General features: G+C 39.0%; 1 protein-coding gene across 2 annotated transcripts; it reads right to left on the bottom strand.

Moving 5' to 3' along the window:
• On the bottom strand, positions 1-22,696 carry LOC137961500 (UPF0235 protein At5g63440). 2 transcript variants are annotated; one of them, XM_068808397.1, is made up of 8 exons: positions 22,473-22,696; positions 21,758-21,872; positions 19,561-19,714; positions 19,252-19,348; positions 10,510-10,598; positions 6,740-6,808; positions 544-594; positions 1-258 (listed from the first exon to the last, which is right to left on the bottom strand). In XM_068808397.1, exons 1-7 carry the CDS (start codon positions 22,585-22,587, stop codon positions 571-573), a joined length of 663 nt encoding a protein of 220 aa, XP_068664498.1. In that variant the 5' UTR covers positions 22,588-22,696; the 3' UTR covers positions 1-258; positions 544-570. The 2 variants fall into 2 exon arrangements, with proteins under 2 accessions (XP_068664498.1, XP_068664497.1); XM_068808396.1 differs by lacking the exon at positions 544-594 and having other exon boundaries at positions 22,473-22,693.
• Between the last annotated feature and the right edge of the window lie 929 nt (positions 22,697-23,625).

The raw sequence follows: 23,625 nt of genomic DNA, 5'->3' as shown, positions 1-23,625 counted from the left end.
TGATTTTAGTTCTAGGCCTCTTTTGAATATGCCTCCAGCTGTCTTTGGCGAAAAAAGAAGCTATCTGTTATACAATACTACCTTTGAACGATTCCAGAGGCATACATTCTTACAACTGAATCCCAATATGACATAAAATGGATCTCCAAGAAATATATTACCAAAAGAGATAGGCTCCATCACACACCACAGCAGCTTTTAGGGTTGCACTGCCTCTAAAAGCTTCTCATACACCTGCCTTGCAGATAAATCCTCCACCTAATAACAGAAAACACAAATATTAAATACTACTTTATGAAACTCATATCTTAACTCTACCCACAAGCTCTTTTTTTCTTTTTCTTATACACAGTTTCTCAGAACTATTCAAATAAGTCAGATTAATCTGTGGTAAGTTGCAGAGACATCGTAGACTGCCAAATAACTTTTTACCTTTTTTTTTTTTTGAAAAAGAAATAACATTTTACCTAAAGGGTGCTGATTGAAATACAAACAAGTACAAGTTCAAAAAATTGAATGCCAAATATGATGGACTCTGCCAACCTTAACATAAATGTAAAGGCTCTGTATTCATGACAGTAGCATACAATTACTCTGCAAATGAAAGAAGCAAACCATAAGCTTGCTAGAAGTGCATACAGTTAAGAGCAAAAAGATCTTCGGTTTCAAAGATTTACTACCCAGAAATATTTCATCTTCTCCCAATTTTTTATAACAAGCACACAAAATCTTAATTTGAGAATACCATGTTCAACTGGTGTTAAGAACTTTTAGTATTTGGGGGTAAAGTGGTCTTTCTTATCGTAATTATAGTAATTAAGGACTTAAGGTATATTCAAAGGGTAAATTAGAAATTAGAAGAAAATCTAGCCTTTCTCAACAAAAGAAAAGAAAGAAATCAGAGGGGAACATTTTCATAGATCCTTGTACGATTTTTTCTGTGCTTCTTGGTTCTAATGCCAAAACCCAATCACCTTTAACTGCCCTTTGCCAGAACGCTTGCAAAACTACAATTCAAGCTCTTACTAGCATAAGTTGGTAAGAAATTAGTATTAGAACCGTTTGATCCCAGCGCTAACACTTCAGGTGATTGACGTGGAGATTAAAGATGAAAAAAATGTGATTTTTATTATACACATTCTTTTTGGAGTGAGGTTGGAACTCTAGCCAAACCACTCCAGCGAGCCGATGAAGCTTTTTCTATGCTTAGAAAGAGTGAGTCATCCCTCTAGCATTCCAAACGTCAGAAGTCAATCGCTGCTGTTGGCATACAGAAAGTTTGATCGAAGTCGAAGACATACTTCTGATCTCACCCAGAGCTCAAGGTTGCTCATCCCTACGGCAAGGCAATTATACTCATCCAAAAGAGTCTTTTTCTGCAACAATTCGAGAACTGGAGGTCATTGCCCCTTAACAAGGCAAATTACTTCCTTCAAAAGCACTATTGCCCTTGGGAAAGCTCAAGGCCACTTCACGCTGTCCAAAACCCAACATCTACTCTTGAGAACTATTTGAGGCAACTCATCCACATCCAGAATCTGTTGAAATTACCCTTATGAATAACTAGAGGAGACTCGTCTATTTGATGAAACAACTCCACCCTCTAGTATTGTCCCTATCACCAACAAATAGATCTCAGATGAACCACAACAAAACCAGTCAAGCTGCCACTGCTTGGACAGATGGCCTCATTTTTCACATAGATGGGTTCCCTGCTTGTGTAGACTGCTGCATACCCAAGTGCTGAAGTAGTTCTTGGTTCACCCAAAGGGGGGAGTTTGACATCAGTAAAGGCATGCAGGAGTCTGTAATGGAGGATTAAGTGGATTTAAGGACGTGAGACTCGTGGATTGAGCAAGTGAAGAATGGAGAGGTAGTGGACAGAAGAGAGGTTGAGGAATTCTAGCATGACAAAGATAGATTTATATATGTAGAGAGAGAGAGAGAGAGAGGAGAGAGATTCAGGGTTTGGAGATTGATGGAAGTAATACCTTATGGGAAAAGAGATAGATAATAGACTGTTGGAACTGGCTGCTGAAAGCTGGCATGACTAATCCTTCCCGTCTCCCGACTATGGAAATTTGGTCTCCCCCTCCAATGGGCCACTACAAATTAAATTTCGATGGTGGCGCTTGTGGATGCCCCGGTCCTGCGGGCTTTGGTGAAGTTATCCATGATGGTAATGGTTGTCTACTTTTTACCTTTGTTGGGCCAATTGAAATCTCTGATTCCACCACTGCTGAGCTCTCCAGTTTGCTTAATGGGCTACAGATTTTCAAACGCCATCTTGTGGGGGCCCTCTGTATTGAAGATGATTCTAAAATTGTCATTAACTGGTGTGCAAAGTCAATTCCTCCCCCCTGGCTGCACTGGAATATGGTTTTTGATATATGTAATTTAATTTCTCTTATGAACTACAATTGGAAGCACTTTCCTAGGTCAGCTAACCATTTAGCTGACACTCGAGCTAAATTAGGTGTTTCACTCCAACACCTTGTTGTGGAAGTGCCATTGACAATCCGGGAGTTGTGGGTTTTGGGAGTGTTCCATGATTCTGATGGTACTCCCCTCATTCATATTTTGGACCTCTGGGTATTGCAGATTCTACCGGTACTGAGTTTTCTGCCCTACTCCATGGCTTTCTCATTTATCACGATCGGGTCAGCAACCCCTCATCATCAAAGGAGACTCCAAAGTGGTGATCGTTTGGTGCTCTACTCCCTCAACACCCCCTTGGTGCCATTGGGATACTTTTTTGGATATTTTGGACCTTATTTCCTCTATATATTTCATGTCCCCTGATCAGCTAATTCTATTGCTTACTCTTGTGCTAAGCTTGGAACTTCCCAACAATCTCTTGTCGTCAGGAGCGGTCTCCCTTAATGTTATCTTTGGCCTCTTTGTTTGCAATAAAATCATCACCTTTTCAAAAAAAATAAAAAATCATTGGGCAGGTCTCTTGGGTCCTCACTCGAAAGGAGTTCGGTCATCTGGGTAACATCATCATCCACAACAACTGGCGTCCCCCCTCCACCACTGGGTTTTCTCAAACTCAACTTTGATGGGAGTTCGCTTGGCAACCCAAGTTCTATTGATCTCGGGGGAGCCTTCCATAACTCGAATGCTACCACCTGCCTCACATTCTCGGGACCTGTGGGGACATCGGACTCAACTACTGCAGAGCTCATAGCCCTTCGCTAGGGCCTCATTCTCTTCCATGATCATCTATCAAAGCTGCTTATCATTGAAAGAGATTCCAAGGCGATGATTTCTTGGTGCTCATCCTCATTCTCTGAGCCACTTGGGCACCTTTGGTCTACCTTTCATAACGTCAAGGATGCCTCCTCTTGTCTTTCTTGTATATGTACCACGTTCGGCCAATTCTTTGGTTGACGCTCTTGCTAGGAGTGGGATTCCCCTTCAATCTCTTGTTGTTTTGGGATCCCATCCCAGAATGTTTTGTAGCTTATTCTCTTTGCTTAATAAAGATCAACATTTTAAAAAAAAAATGGGTAATTCATCTCAATCTCCTATAAAATCCCTATAGCTCACCAAAGTAATCTCTCACAATTCTATCTCCCCTTTTTTAAGGCAAACAACTAAGCATAAAGCTGATACACTCTAGATAGGTTGCTCTCTTGAGAAGATAATGATACGAGCTTGCTGCAATGGCCAGAATCACACGACCTCCCATCCATGATTCAATCCCTCACTAGCTCTCAGCTTCATAAACTTGGCAAAATGTTAATCCCCAGTTGTGCGGATCATATCCCTTGGGCACTATGGAAGGACAGGAACAAAAAAAAAAAATCAATTCAAGTCTTTCTCTGTCTCTGAGCTTGCTGAGTCCATTGCTGGCCAAGTTTCCACTCGACTCCTCATAAAGAAAGAATTTTTCCACCTCAGCAGATCTCATCTCCGGGGAAACTGGCATCTAGTTGCTGCAATGGTCGGGTCCTCTCGTCCTCCCACTATGGCAGTTTGGCTGCCTCCCCCTCCCGGTTACCTCAAGTTGAACTTTGATGGCAGCCCTATAAGATTTGGAGTTATTCACGATAATAATGGCAGCCTTCTCTCCTTTGTTGGCCCCTTGGGCATCTCAAATTCTACTTCGGCTGAGCTTACCGGATTGCTCAATGGCCTTCGGGCTTACCAAGACCAGTTTTCCTGTCCCCTCATCATTGAGTGTGACTCCAAAATGACCATAGATTGGTGCAACAAATCCAAGACTCCCCCTTGACGACATTGGAACATCTTTTTAGATATTTGCAGCATCTCTTCTCCCTAGAATGTACTTGGGTTCATGTGTCTATATCTGCTAATCACCTTGCGGACTCCCAAGCTAGATGGGGCACATCCCTTCAAACCCTTGTTGTGGTGGGAGACCCCTCTTCTTAGGTTGTATCTTTTTGTTTCTTAATAAATTCACACTTTGCCTAAAATAATAATAATAATAATAATAATAATAATAATAATAATGACTCGAGAATAGGCGAAATTTGTTTTGAAGTTTCACAATTTATGACCTGTCGCTTAAAGCTTATTTCCATACTATTGAATAGCCAAGTCATAACCTGACTATCTTCAGCCTCCTAATCGTCTAAAGTTGTTGGAGAGGGTATTCTCTCAAATATTTTGCTTTTCTATTAGCCTTGAAGTAAATTTTGACAGATCTGGCCCAACTCAAAGAATTTGAACCACTTAACCTTTCAGTAGTAATAACAATTGCATCCTTCCCTTCCAAATTCAAACTATCTTTTACCAAAGAAATAATTTCCCCCATATCAGACATAACCACTTAAAATACTTCAAACAATCTGAGAAACTGCAATACAGCTACATGATTCCAACCAGAATCACACAAACACGCCAAATTTCCCATGCAAATGATGTGGGCCCCATACAGAAGTGGAAAATTTAGGGTATCAACTTGTCAACCACAACAAGGCACAATAGGGGTCTAATAACATGAAATCACTTCAATACACACAACTCCATGCAAAATAGGAGATAACACAGTTCCAGGAACTAGTTTGGGTCTGCACATGCATAGAAATAGGGAGGCAGCTGCAAACAAACCTCTAGGGGCACAAAAAACATAGATACTTGCTCTACTAGCACAATAAGCTATTAACCCTAGGGTTTTTTTTTTTTTTTTGAGAGAGGCATGGTGCGATTTGAACTCGCGACCTGACGCACCTGATGTAAAGAGAATACCACTAGACCAAACGGCCTTAGGTTATTAACCCTTTATAGTACAAAATTAGTAATAGCTCCAATCAGTAGAGAATTGGAGAAACCCCCTTCCTAGAGTGGACAGAGGTTGAGAAGGGGAAGGAAACTTGACATGAACTTTACTTCAGATGGATCTTGAGCTCTGATTCTATGTAAGATTGAGTGGAAGACATAGAAGAGAGATGAAATAAGAAAGAGAGAAAAGGAAGAAGAGAATTCAGGAGTGCTGCGGTGTACGGCACTCTTCTCAAAGGTCAAAATTTGACATCCCTCTATATTAAAAGGTCATTTAAGTGAAAACTTAGTACAATCACATAAATGCCACTCTTGACTCAATGGCATATCTCCTAGTATATACATCATATAAACCTGAAAATTGAACTCAATGTACATCATAGCTAGATGAATACTCAATCCCCGGTTGTTTCTGAGTGGACCCCGCTGGCTGCTGGAGCCCTTAAATTCAACTTTGATGGCTCCTCCCTCGGCAACCCTGGTATAGCTGGTTATGACGGAGTAGTTCGTGATTCTTTTGGGAACCAAATCGTTTCTTTCGCTGGCCCTCCCAGTATTGCGGATTCTACGATGGCTGAGCTACACGGTCTTCTTAATGGGCTTCGTGTTTTCTGCGATCAATGTGCTAGGCCCATTCACTGGTGATCTGCTGGTGCAAACATTCCTCAGGGCCCCTGTGGCGTCATTCGGACAGTTATTTTGAAATTATGGAAATTTTTAGTTTGTTTGATTGTTTTTGGTCTCACATATCGAGATCAGCAAATTATGTGGCCGATTGTTTGGCCATGCAGGGAGCTTCCTTGCAATCTCTTGTTGTTAGGGGTTAGCTCCTTTCTTTCTCCGTTTCTTTTAATAAAAACTAGATAAATACTCTCCTAATCTTAGAGAAAAAAAACCAAGTGTGTACCCAAAATACCCTTGACACTTACAACTTCAACAATACCATATAAAATATCAGAAATAAGGAAAAATAGAAGAGGGAAGAAAAGGAAAAGGAGAAAAGAAGAACTAGAGAAGGCTGTTGAATAGAGCAGCAGCTGTTGGGTCTGGAGAACGACCCTAGACCTTATAAACTCAATAAAGATTAGGGTTACAAAAATAACATATATGCCCCTCTACATATAAACCCTTATATCTCACTAATTACATCTCAGAATGAAAAAAAAAAAAAAAACTGACCATACAATTCTAGCATAATGATAAGCTAACAGTTATCCTATGAGGGCCATATGAACATGGTAAATGACCTAAATACCTTTTTACAGATATTTTTCCAACACCTTTAAATGATCATAGTCCCTTATTCACATGGTCTCCTCCCATGATAGTTGAGGATTACACTCTCCCAAATGAAGCATAAGTAATGAGCCTTCTAGTTCATCCTAACATCTCTCAAGAAATAGTGGATTGCATTCAGAAGAACATTGACAAACAGTATAAACTATGTAAGTATGTGAAATAAGATAGATCTTTTAAATCCTAAACTCACCACAAGAAGCTTTGATTTGTTATTCCATCCTCTCTGAAGTGTCATTTGACTGAGTCTGAGATCTAAAACCTGCATCAATAACAAATAGCTAAATACAACAGATACTGACCTCTTCAATCTAATATACCTTTCAAAAAAAGTACCATTAAAAACAAGAAAAGCCATTTACTTCATTGTATTTGCAACAATGCAATTATCTCCATTTTATAATTAGAAGTTGATAGACATCAGAAAATAATATCAAATGAACGCCAACATAGATGCATAAGATAGTAAATAAATATAAAATAAAAATTAATCAATTTTTAAGTCATTCAATTCACTCTGGATGGTTAAATTGAAAAGTAGGTACACCTAAACTCATATAGACTTACGGCCATGCTCCTTTTTTGATCTATTATAATTGCTTTAGTTTTGTTAGCTGATTATAGATTTGACCAATCTCAGCTAATACAAACAGACATAAAATACCTTATGCAATCTTAGACACAATATTCACATATGTAACAGCAGAGAACAATTGATATGTGTCCTGAAGATATCTTATAAAGATAAGTGGATAATGTTCTGTCATAAAGTGTAATATAGGAAAGAACAAAATTAATGACTCAACTTCTTTTTTCTTTTTTCTTTTTTTCTGAAACAGTGCTTTATTACGACAAAACACAAACCTAAGAGGAGTGCCCATTACAATAAGGGATTGGAGGGTACCCTCTCTTTTGGCTAAGGAATCAGCTAAAAAATTAGTTGAATGAAGTACAATAGACCAAGAACAAGCAAGGGAACTAGAGGGTGTCAAAGGGACTAGAGGAATTAGACAAGGTGATCCGCTCTCCCCACTTTTTTTCAATACGGTTGGTGAATTTCTCTCTACTATGTTTTACTCGGCAGTCAATCTTGGGTGGCTTCCTCCTACTAGTACACAAGAAGCTTTTAATATTCACATCCTTCAATATGCAGATGATACTATCATATTTGGAATCGGTAACATTGAGGGTGTCAGAAAGATCAAAGCGGTTTTGGGTCTCTTCGAGTTAGCATCTGGTCAGAAAGTCAACTGGGAAAATACCTCTCTCATGGGTTTTAATGTTAGCCCTGAGCTCCTTGCAGAGATGGTAAGTATATTCGGTTGTATAACAAGCTACTTACCGACAACCTATCTTGGCCTGCCATTATTCAACGGTCGCATCTGCAAAGGTCTTTGGAATCAATTGATAAAATTGAATCCCGGCTAGCAACCTGGAAAGGGCGTTTACTCAGTAAGGCAGGGAGGTTCATCCTTCTCATGTCTTGTATTGCAGGTATTCCAAATTATGCACTATCTTTTATGGCCTGTCCTTCATCCATATGTAAGACTATGGATACGCTCAAAAGAAGATTTATATGGAGAGGATCGAGTGATGCTTTTAAATATCATCTGGTCAGATGGGATGATGTCTGTTTGCCCAAAAATATGGGTGGCCTGGGGATTCAGAAATCTAAGGATATGAACCAAACATTGCTCCTTAAATGGTTATGGAAAATCAATACTCACTCTTCAAATCTTTGGAAGGAAATGGTTTTTTCCAAACTTGGTGGTATCGCTCATGGTGGATGTCAAGGGGTAATCGGAGAGGTTTATCTTCAATTTGGAGAGCACTATACCTACTTCTTCCAAAAATTTCTTCTGCCAGTAGATTCTATGTTGGAAACAGTAGATCCCTCAAATTTTGGGATGATCTATGGATGGGGCACTCTGGGACGGATTGAGGAGTAATTTGGCTACGATGCACTCTGGGACAAGGGTCCCAATTATGCAAGAATGGATCTCTCCCGAACCTGGTTACCTTAAGTTGAATTTTGATGGTTCTTCTCTTGGTAATCCCGGGATCTTTGGATTCGGAGGGGTTATATCGGACCATTCAGGCAACCAGCTTTTCTCATATGCCGACCCTTTAGGAATCGCCGATTCTATGTCTGCGGAGCTTCATGGCCTTCTCAACGAGCTCCGTGTTTTCAGAGATAAGTGCATCGGCCCCCTTCATATTGAAGGGGACTCGAAGGTGGTCATTGGATGGTGCGAGTGTGCATCCCCTCCCCCGTGGTGCCATTAGGACACTTTTCGGGAGATTCTTGAAATTACCTCAGTTTTATCTTGTATATGGTCTCACATTCCGAGATGCGGAAATTCGGCAACCGATGTGCTTGCTAAGCAGGGAGCTACCCTACAATCGCTGGTTGTCAGGGACATGCTCCCTCTTCTGTAATTTCTCTTGTCAATATAAATACATCTTTTTTTCAAAAAAAAAAAAAAAAAGAACAAGCAAAGGAACAAAGATCTTGAATTTCAAAAAAGCAATTCCATAGGCACCAAGGAGAATCCTTCTTGCGGAAGCACCAACAGATGACAACTAAAGAGTCTCCTTGCACATACAAATGACCATCAAATTGATCAAAATGATCTCTAAAAATCAGCCCATGACAAACAACTTGAAGTGCAACAGTGGTAGGTGCCTAGCAGCTCAGCAAAGGTGGCAAAGACAGCACTAGTAGAATCATGGAACACACCTCCAAAACCAAAAGGCCAAGGATTACTAAGAGAGGAACCATCAAAATCAAGTTCGATAGCTCTTTCACGAGGTGGAGACAATTCAGCCATAACATTAGGTCTCCTTCACAAGTTTGATAGCCACATCAAGGATGACTAGCCACTCAAGAAGCCTATTGCTCAACCTTATAACTAAACCATTTTTTTAACACTTCTCAATGTGGGACCTTTTGCCACTCAACAATGGAGATGGGTGGTCAGGCTACCAAGGGAACTAGGCAATAAATGGAATGAAATGGATGAAATAGAAACGAAGACTCGTACCCTTGTCAGGCACAATCCTCCTCGAGGGAACGGATTAGCTAGAGAGACTTACACCGATAGACATCTTATTGATTGAATGTAGGCCACCTATTGACCTTTATATCGTTGATCTGACACATTGGGTTAGCCGATACTAGTTAAGAGAGAAGTATTGAATTGATTGATTCTAAGGCTTTGAAGAGTTTACATTATATAGTGCTCAACTACTGAGCATCTCTTCCCTAAATCCTATGTGAGACTAATAGTTCCCACACCTACTCACTTAAACTCCAAGCAAGCTCCAAGATACAATAAATGTAGACACTTCTTAACTCTTCTACTCTCTCATCTTGCGTGCCTTTCCTGGGAAGAAATCTCCTAATAAAAGACACATGCTGAAGTACACTATTAGACTGGATCCTACAGGGCCCATGTAAGGGCTGCCCTACCTTATTCTTCCAGACATCCTTCACAGCCAGCTCAAGCTTCCTAGGGGGGGGGGGGGGGGGGGGGGGGGGGGGGGGCGAGGGGGCGTATCAGAAGGTTATAATTTAGTGTTTATGTAGGTTTACTTAGGTTCAAGAAAAGTTGCTTAATATGAAAAGTAGTTCCTTAGGGTTTACAGGTTGCATGGACATGAATATAATTTTTGAATATTGTTCAAGTACTAAAAAGGGGAGAGGAATCTCTGAAGTCTAACCTCTCTAACACTTTTTGGTTCTGCATATTTTCATGGGTTAAGTTAGGCAAGCATCACATCCTAGTCAAATAAAAGAAGTAATTAGCCGTTTTATTTAGTCCATTCAATGTCCATGCCAAGTGTTTGACAATGAGGATGAAGTGGATATGTGCTATAAATCATGGGCAGCCTCTTGTCCAATACATACTAGAAGAGATGACAATGATTGAAAACAGAGGAGAAAAGGGAAAAAATGTTCACCTTTCCCATAAATTCCAGTAACTCATTGTTAGCTTCACCACGGGCAGCAGATGCTGCTATTGTTACTCGAACATCATCAGCATTGACTCCTGACATACATCAGGGCAGCAGTACAGAAATTATTCTTCATATATAAGAAATGCAAGGACAACTAACTGTATACTCATCAAGTGCAGGGAAATTTTATTCTGCATATGAAGAAAATGCAAGAAAAAATTCATAAAAAATGTGAGGGTAATGGTCATTGTTGCCTCACGTAGTTTAGCACCATATAGCTTAACGTTTAACATGGGCCCATACATCTATGTGAGAACCCACCAAACATATCATACACCAAATAGGCTAATCTAATATGAGTCTGTGACATGGGAGCCACTAATCCTACAAATTGGATGGGCTCATAATATAGCATTCAAATAGGTTATACATTATACAGCATTTATTTTTATAATGAAAATTAAGGTACAAATAAGAGCATTTAGTAATTTATATTTAAAACTGTTATTCTATTGTATTTATTTTATTATGAAACTTAAGGTACAACTCAAGGTATTGTAATATTTTTTCTTTAAAATTATGTCATAGTCATAATTAAACCTAATACATAACTTTTTTAATGTAATGCAGTCTTTTACAATAGTTGAAGCCAAAAAACACTTCTCTTCTAAAGAGGAATCCATCGAGAAGAACTCTATAATAAAGGCATTCTCAAGAAGGCCTCTATAGAAGAGGGGACCAGATGCAGCCTAAATAAGACATTAAGAAATCGTAAAACATGTTCTCAAAAAAAGAGTAGAAAAACATAGTAATAACTATAACAACAACTTTTATACAGAGATATCCACTTGCTTGTTGAAACAACTCTTCTCCATTACTCTCATGCTTCCTTGACGTGTCTTCCACTTTCCTTCCATGAGAGCTTCTTCTTTGATGTGGGACAATGTTAGTGTACTACTGCCGTGAGGGAAAAGAGAGAAAGTAGACGGAGAAGAGGAAGAAAGGAGGAAGAGAGGAAGAAGAAGAAGGCAAGTAAGGAGCTGAGAGCAAGGAGGGAAGAAAGAAGAGAAAAGTCAGGGGAGGAAAATTTAATCTTCATTCAATAAAAGTCATTTAAAAAAAATCAATAAAAATGATTTCCAAACATCTTTTTTTTTTATAAAAATGTATTATATTAACAAGAGAAAATTTACGAAGGAAGAGGGAGCAGATCCCTAACAACAAGAGATTGAAGGGAAGCTCCCTGCTTGGCAAGCACATCTACTGCCGAATTTGCAGATCTCGGAATGTGAGACCAAATACAAGAAAATAGTGAGGTAATATCTAAGATCTCTTGAAAGATGTCCCAATGCCGGCACCGTTGGCACCATCCAATGACCACTTTGGAGTCCCCTTCAATGTGAAATGGACCACTGCAGTTGTCTCTGAACATGCAGAGCCCATTAAGAAGGCCATTTAGCTCTGCGACGTTGAATCGGAGATGCCAAATAGACCAGCATAAGAGAAACACTGATTGCTAGATGGATCTGAAATCACCCCCCAAAGCCAGCGATCATGAATTTAAATAGATACCCAAAACCCTAGGGACATTTCAACATGACCAAAATACCTCTAACGACAAAATAACCAAAATACCTTTGATGATAAAAATGTCCCTAAAGACCAAAATGCCCCTAGACAAATAAAACAATTACTTCTAAGGATAATACAAAATATAAATAAATAAAATAACAACTAATCTATCTTAAATGCCTCAATCTCCAACCACAATGCAGTGGGTCTTGTCGTAGTCCAGTGTCTTCGAGTATAGACTTGTGTAATCGGCGGTACACGAGGGTGTCCTCACCAACTCTCCCGGTCTGCGAAAAACTCGACTCTGTCGAGTAGGACACCTATTGACTTTGATAGTACTCCAACAAATCAGGATCCAGCTGTTGTAATGTGTCTCTTGTAATCCATGTGCAGTCGGAATCTAGTCACCCTGTCGATCGCACTAGGAAACGTTGAATTGCGCCACTTCTGGTAAAAACATTTTGTTCATCCAAAATAGCATTAATATGTTCTTTATGTGTTGGTGCTATAGGTAAGGGAACAAGATCCAAAGAGGCATCATGCAAGGAAGGAGGGGGTGTATCCGGCGATGAGGCGAAGTCAAAAGGTGATAAAAAGGGGTCGTCAGGAATAGAAGGGTGGTCCCTATATGCCATTGTCTTCAACGTTAAAAGCGGAACTAATGGCTGAATTTGATAGCAAATCAACAACATAGGCATTTTGACCTACCCTTTATAGCACTTGAAAAGGTCATGCACTACTAGCTTGCAATTTTCAAGCAAATCCCATAGGAAACCGCTCATGCCTAATCCGAACTATGACATAGTCACCCACATTAAATTGTTTATCGTGTTTATACACATCGGCCTAAAATTTATATTGGGCATTACTTGCTTGGATTCGTTTAGTGATTTCGACATGTAGATCATTGAACCCTATGTGCAAATGTTGTAGCAAACTCTAAACCCTTGCATGAGGTAACATGGGTATGATATCCAAAGGCTTCCTAGGCCGATATACATAGACAACTTGAAACAAGTTCATGCCTATGGACCTATTGACCGAGTTATTGTAGGCAAATTGGGTTGTTGGGAGAATCAAATCCCAAGTGCAATTGTGATCTCCTACAAGGCAGCGAAGGAGGTTCCCCAAGCTCCGATTAATGACTTCAGTTTGACCATTAGTTTGGGGGGCGGTAAACGGTAGAGAATTTCAATTTGGTACCTATCAAATGCCAAAAAGTTTTCTAGAAATAGCTCATAAAGCAGACATCCCTATCCGAAACAATGGTCTAAGGTAGGCCATATAACTTGATGATCTCATCCAAGAAAAGGCGAGCGACCTTGGAGGTGTCAAAAAATTTAGTACAAGGGATAAAATGAGCTATCTTGGAAAAACGGTCCACCACAATGAAGATAGAGTCATGTTTTTGAAAGGTACGGGGAAGGCATAAGACGAAATCTATGTTGAGGTCTTGCCAAGAGTATGTGGGGACTGGTAGGGGAATATACAATCCTGTGTTTTGTTTACTGTGTTTGGCCAATTGACATATCCTATACTCTCCTACCAACTTAGCAACATCTCTTTTTAAAGTAGGCCAGTAAAATCAACACTCTACCTCCGTGATGGTCTTATTGCGCCCAAAATGTCCACCAAGTCCCCCTACATAAGTTTCCCAAATTAAGAAGTCTTGTATTGACGTGCGGCAAACGCATAACTTGTTGGACCAAAATAGATAACCAATTGTGCGATGTGGTCCCTCCTACAGTTCAGTATAAGTGTTATCAAAGCCGGTACATGAAGGGTACTCGTCCATAGCTTTTCAAAGCCAATAACCTCAATGCTCATGGTGGACAACAGGCTAATTCTACGTCTGAGGGCCGCCTGATTTATACTTCAGGACAAACGAATACTCTTGTAGGTACTCGACCCACTGACCATGCCCATGATTGAGTGTCTTTTGGGAATTGAGATAGTGAAGGGTCTCGTGGTCGGAGTACAAGACGAATTCTTGCAGGAGTAGATGATGATGCCAAGCATGTAATGCTTGAACGACCGTAGAATTCCTTATCATAGGTTGAGTACTTTTGTTTGGCAGCATTAAGTTTTTTCACTAAAATATACAACTAGACGTTACTCCTGACTAAGTACTCCTATGCATATACCTAACATGTCGCATTCTACCTCAAAGACCTTAGAGAAGTCAAGTAATCTCATAACATGTGTCTCTCTCATACTTTTTTTATTTCTTGAAAAGCACGAGAGATAGCTTCCGACCATAAGAACTCCCCTTTCTTCATGCAATCGGTGATCGGGGACATGACGGTGTTGAGTCCCCTAATAAATCGTCAAAGAAAATGGCAAGACCATGAAAACTAACCTCGTGAAAAGTAGATGGTTCTAGCCACTCAACAATGTCTTTCACCTTCTAGGAGTCGGCAATGATGAAAACAGAAGTTGCCTCCTCTCCGGGTACGTATTTGGGTCTCCCCCTTTCTCCTGTATTACCCACAAAATCTTCTTGGCACCCAGTCATTGAACAGCTTGAAGGTAGGCTTGCTTACTGGAGAGGGAAGTTTTTGTCTAAAGCTGGTAAACTCACTCTGATTAAGTCATGTTTACATGGAATTCCATCTTACTTTTTATCATTGTATCGTTGCCCAGCCTTTGTAAGGAAGAGAATAGAGTTTTTAAAAAGAAGATTTTTATGGGGTGGGCAAAATGGTGAAAAAAAATAGTCTTGTAAAATGGGTTGACATATGTAAACCTTTTGCTGAGGGTGGCCTTGGAATTCGCGACACTGCAGCAACAAACTCGGCTCTGCTTTTGAAGTGGATCTGGAAATTCAACATGACCCCGTCTCTGGTTTGGCGAAACATGGTGGCAAGTAAAGCAGATAAGTTCTTGGGATGGTGGACTGAAGGAGGAAGGTATAACAAATTATCTCCTATCTGGAAAAAAATAGCTAAGTTGTTGCCTGTCTTCAAAACGTTGTCAAGTGTTATATTGGATCTAGAAGTAGGACAAGGTTTTGGACAGATTGGTGGATAGGTCAGGCTAGTCTAAACTCTTGCTATGGTCAAATCTACTCTCTTGCCAGAAACAAGGAAGCTAATATTTCTATTGTTGGACAAAATTGTTGTGATTGGAACCTAAATCTCCGTAGAGGGCTAACAGAAGCAGAAACTATGGAAGCCGCCGAACTCATTACGAGTCTATCTTCGGCTAGTGTCAAAAATGGCCCAGACACCCTGATATGGACACTTTGTCCCAAAGGTACGTTTTCTGCTTCATCTGCCTATAAAGCTCTTCTACCCCCCCTCCCATGCTCAATCTTGTCACCCATCAGCCATTGCGTGGTCCCTACACGTACCCCCGAGAGCAAAATTCTTTATCTGGACTGCGTGCCAAAACAAAATCCTAACATCGGATGCGCTAATTCGTCGGGGAACGCACGTTTTGGATCCTCTTTGCCCATTCTGCATGTCCTCCACTAAAACTGCGGATCATGTACTTCTGCATTGCAATTATGCACACTCGGTATGGACAAATCTCATCAACAAAATTGGCTTGCACTATTGCTCATCCCAAAATCTCGTTTCTACAATCTACACGATTACAAAAGTTAATCTCCCTAAAATTGGAAAGTTATTAATCTCCTGCAGCGTCGGTCACATTATCTTGTGCCTTTGGAAAGAACGGAATAACAGAAAGTTTAATAACAAATCCCTTCCTGACTACATTCTCTGCAATCAGATTGTGGGGCTAGTCACCTCTTGGATTCGGATGAGAAAAGAATTCAAAAGTCTTGGAGGGATCATTCTTCGTGAGAATTGGGATCTTGTTGCAAAAATTTTCCTATCCCCCCCACCCTCCGACTATGGAGACTTGGTCTCTTCCTCCGGCTGGATTTTTTAAACTAAACTTTGATGGAAGTGCGTAAGGTTATCCGGGGTTAGCTGGATATGGGGGGGTTATCCATGACGACCAAGGAAAATTGCTCCTCTCTTTTTGCGGCCACTCGGCATATCAGACTCAACAACAGCCGAGTTATCTGGGTTGTTCAATGGGCTGAAGTTGTTTAATCAGAGAATGGAAGGACCTTTATTTGTCGAAGGCAATTCACAAGTTGTTATCAATTGGTGTAAGAAGACATGCATACCCCCATGGCGGCATTGGGATCTTTTTGATGATATATGTACTTTAATTTCCCAAATACGATGCAAGTGGAATTATATTCCTAGATCTGCAAATCACTTGGCGGATAATTAGGCTAAAACAGGTGTTTTTCTCCAACAGCTTGTTGTGGAGGAAGGTGTTGTTTAGAATGGTTTGTATTTTTTTTCTCTCTCAGTAATAAATTCACACCTTTTTAAAAAAAAAAAAAATGATGCCAACAGAAGTTACCACAAAACCCAAGAAAACCACTTGATCAGTTAAGAAGAAACATTTCTGGAAATTGGCATAAAGCTTTTCCTTTAGGAGGATGTGGCAAACTTGGCGGAGATGGTCAAGGTATTGGTCTTTGGTTTGGCTGTAAATGAGGATATAATCAAAATAGACCACCAAGAACTTGCCAATGAATGGTCAAAACACCTATGTTATCATGCACATAAAAGTGTTAGGTGCATTCAATAGTCCGAATGGCATGACTATCCATTCATAGAGCCCATCTGTTGTTTTGAAGGTTGTCTTCCATTCGTCTCCCGGACAAATCCAAATCTGATGGTAACCACTTTTGAGCTATCTTTGAAAATATAGTGGCACCCATCAACATATTTATCATGTCATCCATCTAAGGAATTGGGAACTGATATTTCACGGTGATTTTATTGATGGCCCTATTGTCCACACACATTCGCTAAGAGTCATCCTTCTTTGGTGTGAGGAGGGTCGGTACTACACAATGATTTAAGCTCTCCCTAATGAATCCCTTTTGGAGGAACTCATTCACTTGTCTTTGTAATTCTCCATACTCGGCGGGATTCATCCGATAGTGCGATAAGTTTATCCATACTAGCTCCCAGCACCAAATCTATGGCATGTTGGATGTCACGCATAAGCGGCAATGTATCTGGAAACTCCTTGGGAAAGACTATAAAACAGAGTAAACTCAACCCAGGAACGTCTAAACAACAATCAAGAAGAAAGTCAACACTGATCTTTATTGAAATACAAACTGATTTCGTCCCACCACACGCTCTTAGAAGAGCTTCAATGGCTTCTGAATTTACAGAAGAAGAAACTAAAAATAAAATGAACAAGGAAGATGTATGATTCTGGATTCCGATTGTTGCTGAAGAACACCTCTATTTATAGGTGTTTTGCAGCACTCAATCGAGGAAGACAACTGGGAGACAGCTACGGAAATGATGGTAGGAAGCTTCCTTTCTCTTCCGGCGCCGATGGAGGCCTCTATCCGCTGGGACGGTCAGTACTGAGTGCCCCTCTGTTTTTCGCTGCGTCCCCGGACCCCGCCGCCAAGGGGGCCAGCCCCCTTGGACCCTCGTCTTCATTTTACAGTTTCTTCACAAATCACCATTACGGTCACAATTTGACCTCATCAACGTCTAAGCCGGAACCGCTAACTAATTTACTCACTATCGACATTGGCACTCCTCAAAATTGGGGGTCAGTGAATACATTACATTAACAGTAACTTGTGAGAGGTGGGCATTGACACACTAACAAAGACATCTTGGAATTTCTATAAAATAAACTCCACCTCTGGTGGGGAGTCGACTAGGGAATTCACGTGTACTTCGCAGGCTACCACTGCAAAAACTATAGACTCATGCAATATTTCATTTCCCAATCTTTGGGATTAATGAAATGTTTGGTTTTCTTTTGAGAACTTGATTGTGCTTTACCTTGTGTAACAAGTTTTGGTGGTAGTGGTTTAAGGTGGATGGTCTTTCCTTTGAACAAGGAGCAAATATTAGAGCACCCGGAAATGGTAATATCTCGATCATACAACCAGAGCCTGCCCAAAATGATATGACCCACATCCATAGTAATTACATCACACCAGATGTCCTCCTTGTATTCAAGGAATTGAATGGGGACAAGACATCTACCCTCAACTGAAATGGAAGTATCATCGACCCACAAAACTCAATAAGGTCTAGGATGTGGAAAGATATTAAGGCCAAGGTGGGCAACAATGCGGGATGAGACAGCATTGATATGGTGGAGTCGTACAGGAGTCTCACAGGAGGAGATCTCACAAAAAAGTCGCAATTAAAGGTGTTCTAGTTATGTTAGTCTTCTATTTATGTTCAGTTATTCAATTTTTCTAGGATCTATCTTTTATTGTTTAACTTTGGGAGCAACTAGGGTAAGGGTAGTTTAACTGTAATTGGATTATACTTGTTTCCTCTATTATAAATAGGGGTTCATTGTACTCAAATTACATCAAGTCAATGAAGTTTTTCACTTTTCCAAAAATTCAACAAAAAATATGGGATTTTTACACAGAATACGTCCTGTGCAAGTCGAGAAATAGGAAAGAAAAAAGAAAAGTTGAGAAGGCCTCACCTAGATGAGCTACTCCTGCTTTGATACCAAGTAAAAACTGAGGTTAGACAAAAAGGGAAGAACCGCACCCAGTCAACTTGTGTCGAAATAGAGAAAGAGAGGATAGAATTAGAGCACGACCCTAAGCTACCCACATCAAGTCTCACCTAAGTTCCAAAATACTATAAGAAATAATACTTCATATGTCTATACACACCCATCAACTACTTAAAATAGATCACTAAATAATAGAAATGAAAGAAATATCTCTGGGGATATGAATGCATCTCAACACGATTGAGCCTTTTCAATTGGAAAACCTCCATCGAAACAAGAAGGTAATGCATGTTCAGAAGTGCCAATTGAAGCAACTGAAAGAAATGCAACAAAATTTGAAAAGGTAAAAAATGGTCGGAATCCTCATCCACAATGGCAAACAGAAGATGAAAATATAATTCATATTTTTTTCTAAAAACAGTGAGAGTTTCTTTGAAAAGAGAAAGAACATACAAGATGAGCACACAAAGCTAGCAATAATAACTAAAGCAAAGAACAAGGAAAATAAATCATGTGGGATCATCTAATGGGATATGATCTCTTACAACCAAATGTGACTGAGAGAAAAAACACAAATAAGAAACATAATAAAGATAAATTAATGAAAAATATTAATGATACTTGTAATTGCTGAACGCTGAGCACGGTCCTCTACTTCAATTGCCACTTGAACAAGGCCACCTTCTAATGGTGATATGCAGGGTGGCACAGGAGCATCCTGAAACAACATCGAACTGTTCAATTTATCTGTTAGACATAAATATCAACAAATTTTCTCCACATATGCCTTGAACAATAGGATTGGTTCCAGTACAACTGGCACAAGCATAACCCTGAGGTTATCCTCTAACACAAGGTAAGAAATTACCAGACAAAAAGACCCGTATATGGCTCAGAACTTAACAATTATTTGAAAGTCAGACAAGATACCTGTGGGTTGGTTTCAGCTGCAACAGAACTTAATGCACCATCAACAACATAAATGAATGGAGCAACTTGCAAATCCTCTTCCGAACGGTAACATACACAAAGTCCACAGCCCAAACAGATCATACGGAATTGCTTTTCAAGTTTTCCCTCACCACTGGATAAAGACCATAGTTTGTTTACATGAGCTCCAAATGCTACTACATATTTATTTCAAAAAAGTTCTGACTGAGAGATGGAAAAAAATACCTTGCTTGAAACCACAATTTTTTCAGATAAAAAAGCCTGATAGTCCACCAGTGATAAAACGAAAAGAATAAGAGGATAACTAAAGCAGACTACATCAGTCTAATTGCCAAAATCAGTTGAGAACATCTGATTTCCATTAAAAAAGGACTTTCGTTCACTCTCTCAAAAAACACAACTCTATGTAATGAGTTATAATTGATAAAAGTATTATTAGAGCTTATGTTTTTAAGAGAACTATTTTTTTTTAATAATTTATACTCTCTTCTTTCCTCTTCCAATGAAAATTCCCATCAAACTAAAAAAAAATCTCATCTATGAAACTGGGTGCAAATGTAGTAACTGTTAAAGAACGAAATATTGTTGCCTGAACTAAAACAAAAGTATGAGGCAAGCTGAAGCACTGACTGAAATACACTAAGACCATGAAAAGTTCAAAAGAATGCCAAATACAAGCTCTACCAGTGTGTTAGATTCTAAGGCTAAATCCATTGTAGAAGCTAGTGGTAAGAGGAGAAGAGAGAAGAAGAAGAAGAAGAAGAGAGAAGAAGAGAGAAAGAAGAAAAGAGAGTAGACGAGTAGAGAGGGAAAGAGAGAGAGAGAGAGAGAGAACTCGAACTTGAGAGAGAGAGCTTTCCCCCTTAGGTTCTAATTAGGGTTAGCTCCTCTCATAAAATTACAAGAGTGCCCCTTGACCACTTAAGGAGAAAAATAAAATAACATAAACTACTATCATTTTCCATTTCCATCTCAAGAAAAAAGAGAAAAAAGAATATGACTTGATGATTGCCCTTTGTTATTCTGTGAGATCAAACTTTTTTTTTTGTTTTGGAACTCATTCATTTGATGGTTTTGAATTCAAAACTTCTATTTCTTGTTTGAAGCCATTCATTTTCTCTGGTTCAAACTTTGTTTTGGACAATACAACTACATTTTGTTGTAGGAGTTTAAGTAAATCCTTTGTTTTGAGTTTCCTGGATTGGTCTCATTATAGTGAAGTATATAGGGTGATTATTCCATACTTGGCAGGCTATGAGTGAGGTAAAATTGTTCATCTACTGCCTAATTTAAGTTTTTCTACTTAGTGGGTGTTATCACTAGTTTGTGTTTAAAATCATATATTGCATGTGTTGATTTCGATTTTAATTCCTTGTGTCATTCATCTTTTCCTTCCTTTTTTTTATACTTCCTTCTTCAAAAAAGAAAATAATAATTGGGGTTGTGAGAGTCTCCATCTCATTTTATTACCTATAAATCAGTTAACGAATATTTCCAATGGGACTTCTTCAGATGGTGTGTTATTCAAGGGGAGAATGAAAAAGTTAAATACTGAGAGGAATCTAGAGTTTCTATTTTATTACTTACTCATATTTCGTTCCAGTTGGCCCTTCATGCCAAGTGCTCCCTAGCTTGATGAAGTTCAGCACAAGAATCCATCTTACAATTGCTCAGGAAGGTATTCACAGCCAAGAATTTATGTGAAGAATTTTTGTGAGAGGAGATGCAAGACAGTCAACTGTATGCAACATGTTTATGACAAACCATCTACAAGTTAACCATTAGTGATAAGATGAGCATCTACCTGTGCCAACCTGGGCAGGTATGGTCTATATGTCTCAATTTGAGGGGGAGTGTTGTAGTATACTATGTGAAATAAGAGTCCTATTACATACAAACTTCATGAAATTTCTGTTTGAATTAAATTTTCAAATTTCTACTTACACAAGGAAATCTTTGTATTTACTATTATAAATAAAGTACGAGTAGTTGAACAGCTATTAATCAATCATTTCGCTTCTCTTTTTCTCCTATTTCCACTATGTTTTTTGCATTCTAACAATATCGACCACATAATTTATTGGAGCATGGGCAAAAGGCGGGAAAAATTAATCTCAAATGGACAGATAGAACAGCAATGAGCAGAAAATGTTTCACTTAATAGCAGAAAAATTACCGTTTTAAGAGAACTTTTCCGCCTTCTGAAACATTCAGCCTTGCAAGATGTTTCTTCTTGTCCAGTACATGAGCTTTATCGGTTTTTCTTTTTGGCATTTTCTGCAACTGAGTATCTTCAATATGAACACATGAATAAGCATGCGCCCAGAAAAACCAGCTGAAACACAGAGAAAGCTATAGTCTACAGACCCTATGAAGTATCACATTCATATTATACTTAATCTACCCAATGTCTTTATTCTCTACTTTCCCCTTTAACTTCTCTTCCAACAATAACTAGTCCCATTTCAAACCCCTCGTCCTCGATAAAGTAAACTTTAATACAAGAAAAAAAGTCACAACTAACACATTTCTCTTAACAAGAAAACGAAAAAAAAAGCAGAATTTGAAAAAGAAAAAACCAAACAACCATCCGCATATGAGTGGGTTCAACCCAAATGTTTTTCCAAAGATGAAAAAAAAAAAGACTGAAACCAGAATTACGCCTCGCCAGTCGACGCTCGTCAATCAAAAGACAAAAGACAAAGAGTGGGCAGTTCCCTCAATTATTCTGCATCTAATTGGTTGTCATAAGCAACACGTCCAAAAAGAACGACCTCCATCTCAGTTCTCTATCCATGGGAAAGCACACTTGAGCTTCTAATCAGGTTTTGAAAACTGAAGAAATTCAAATCGAAATATCAAATGCAATAAGAGAGCGAAAATGATTAAACCTGTGATGAGAACGTGGGAACCACAGTGCTTGCAGTAATAGACGAAGAGGTCCGATTCCGGCCCGTCCGGAGCTGCATCTTCACTGGAGTACGTGTGTGTTGTTCTCTTCGGCATCGCTACTAACGAGAAGGTCCGTTCCCGTTGTGGATGCAAAACTCAAATAAATGAACAACGTTTTGATTGGAAATTTGACCTATAACGGCGTTCTCTCTTCATGTCTAAAACGAAACTCTGCAATACGTTACCCACAGTCCCGCGGGCCACCATCTCCGAAAACCACTGGATGAAAATATAAGAAAAGAAAAAAAAACAAGAGAAAATATTTTTTCAAGATAAGGAGAAAAGAAAAAGAAATAAAAAATGTTTATTTTCTCTTGTATGCCCATAAAAAATGAGAGATAAAATAGAAGAAAAATAAACTTTTTCTCGTTTGGATACATGTGAAAAGGAAAAATAAAGGGAAATTAATAAATTTTAATTTTTTTATGTGTAAAATTTTCTCTCAATTTTTTTATTTTTTTTATTTTCTCCCAAAATTTTATTATTCTATGAGAAAAAAATTATTAACAAGGAGATAAAGTGATTTTTTCTCTTATTTTCTTTTCTTCGAATGATTTTCTACTGCCAAACAATAGAAAATAACTTTCTCTCCACTTCTCTTCTTTTATGTGGGTTCCAAACAGTTCTATAACCTCTTTGCTTGGCTTATTGAAACATGTCTTCAATTTTTTTCCCCAAGGCATTGTGCCTTAGGCATTAGAACATAGGCAATCGATAACCTCATTGAAATTAGATAAGTTTTTAGTCTTACTCAATCTATTGAATTGTTTTCTCTTCTTTCTTTTTTTTTTTTTTTGAAAACAAATCTATCGTATGCTTGTTAACTCTTGCTCATGCTTAGGATATTTAATCCAACTCTTTATCGACTTACCTCATTCGAAGAATCAGTTAAAGTAGACTAATCGACCCCTTCCCTCTTAGACATAACGGAAAAAGATTGTTGACCGGAGGTTGACTCCCACACTGATAATAACTTGTTTATAACTTGAGCTAATAACTTGTAAATCTAGTATTTCAGATACTTAACCTTCTGGTGCATCTAAAGGGTTAAAGCTTCAAAATCAAAATAAAAAACTCAAGTAAAATTGAAGA

This window comes from Aristolochia californica, unplaced genomic scaffold, assembly GCF_029961685.1.
Source record: "Aristolochia californica isolate CCGP_79_NKW_82.1479 unplaced genomic scaffold, dmAriCali1.0.hap1 SCAF_1, whole genome shotgun sequence".
NCBI lineage: Eukaryota > Viridiplantae > Streptophyta > Magnoliopsida > Piperales > Aristolochiaceae > Aristolochia > Aristolochia californica.
This window is presented reverse-complemented; position numbering and strand designations above follow the sequence as displayed.

Excerpts from the sequence above, each read along its gene's own strand:
- LOC137961500 (XM_068808396.1), bottom strand. The coding sequence starts at position 22,587 with ATGCCGAAGAGAACAACACACACGTACTCCAGTGAAGATGCAGCTCCG. Across the intron at positions 19,349-19,560 it reads CAGCTGAAACCAACCCACAG|GATGCTCCTGTGCCACCCTG; the intron begins GTATCTTGTCTG and ends ATGTTGTTTCAG. Across the intron at positions 259-6,739 it reads ACAAATCAAAGCTTCTTGTG|GTGGAGGATTTATCTGCAAG; the intron begins GTGAGTTTAGGA and ends TTCTGTTATTAG.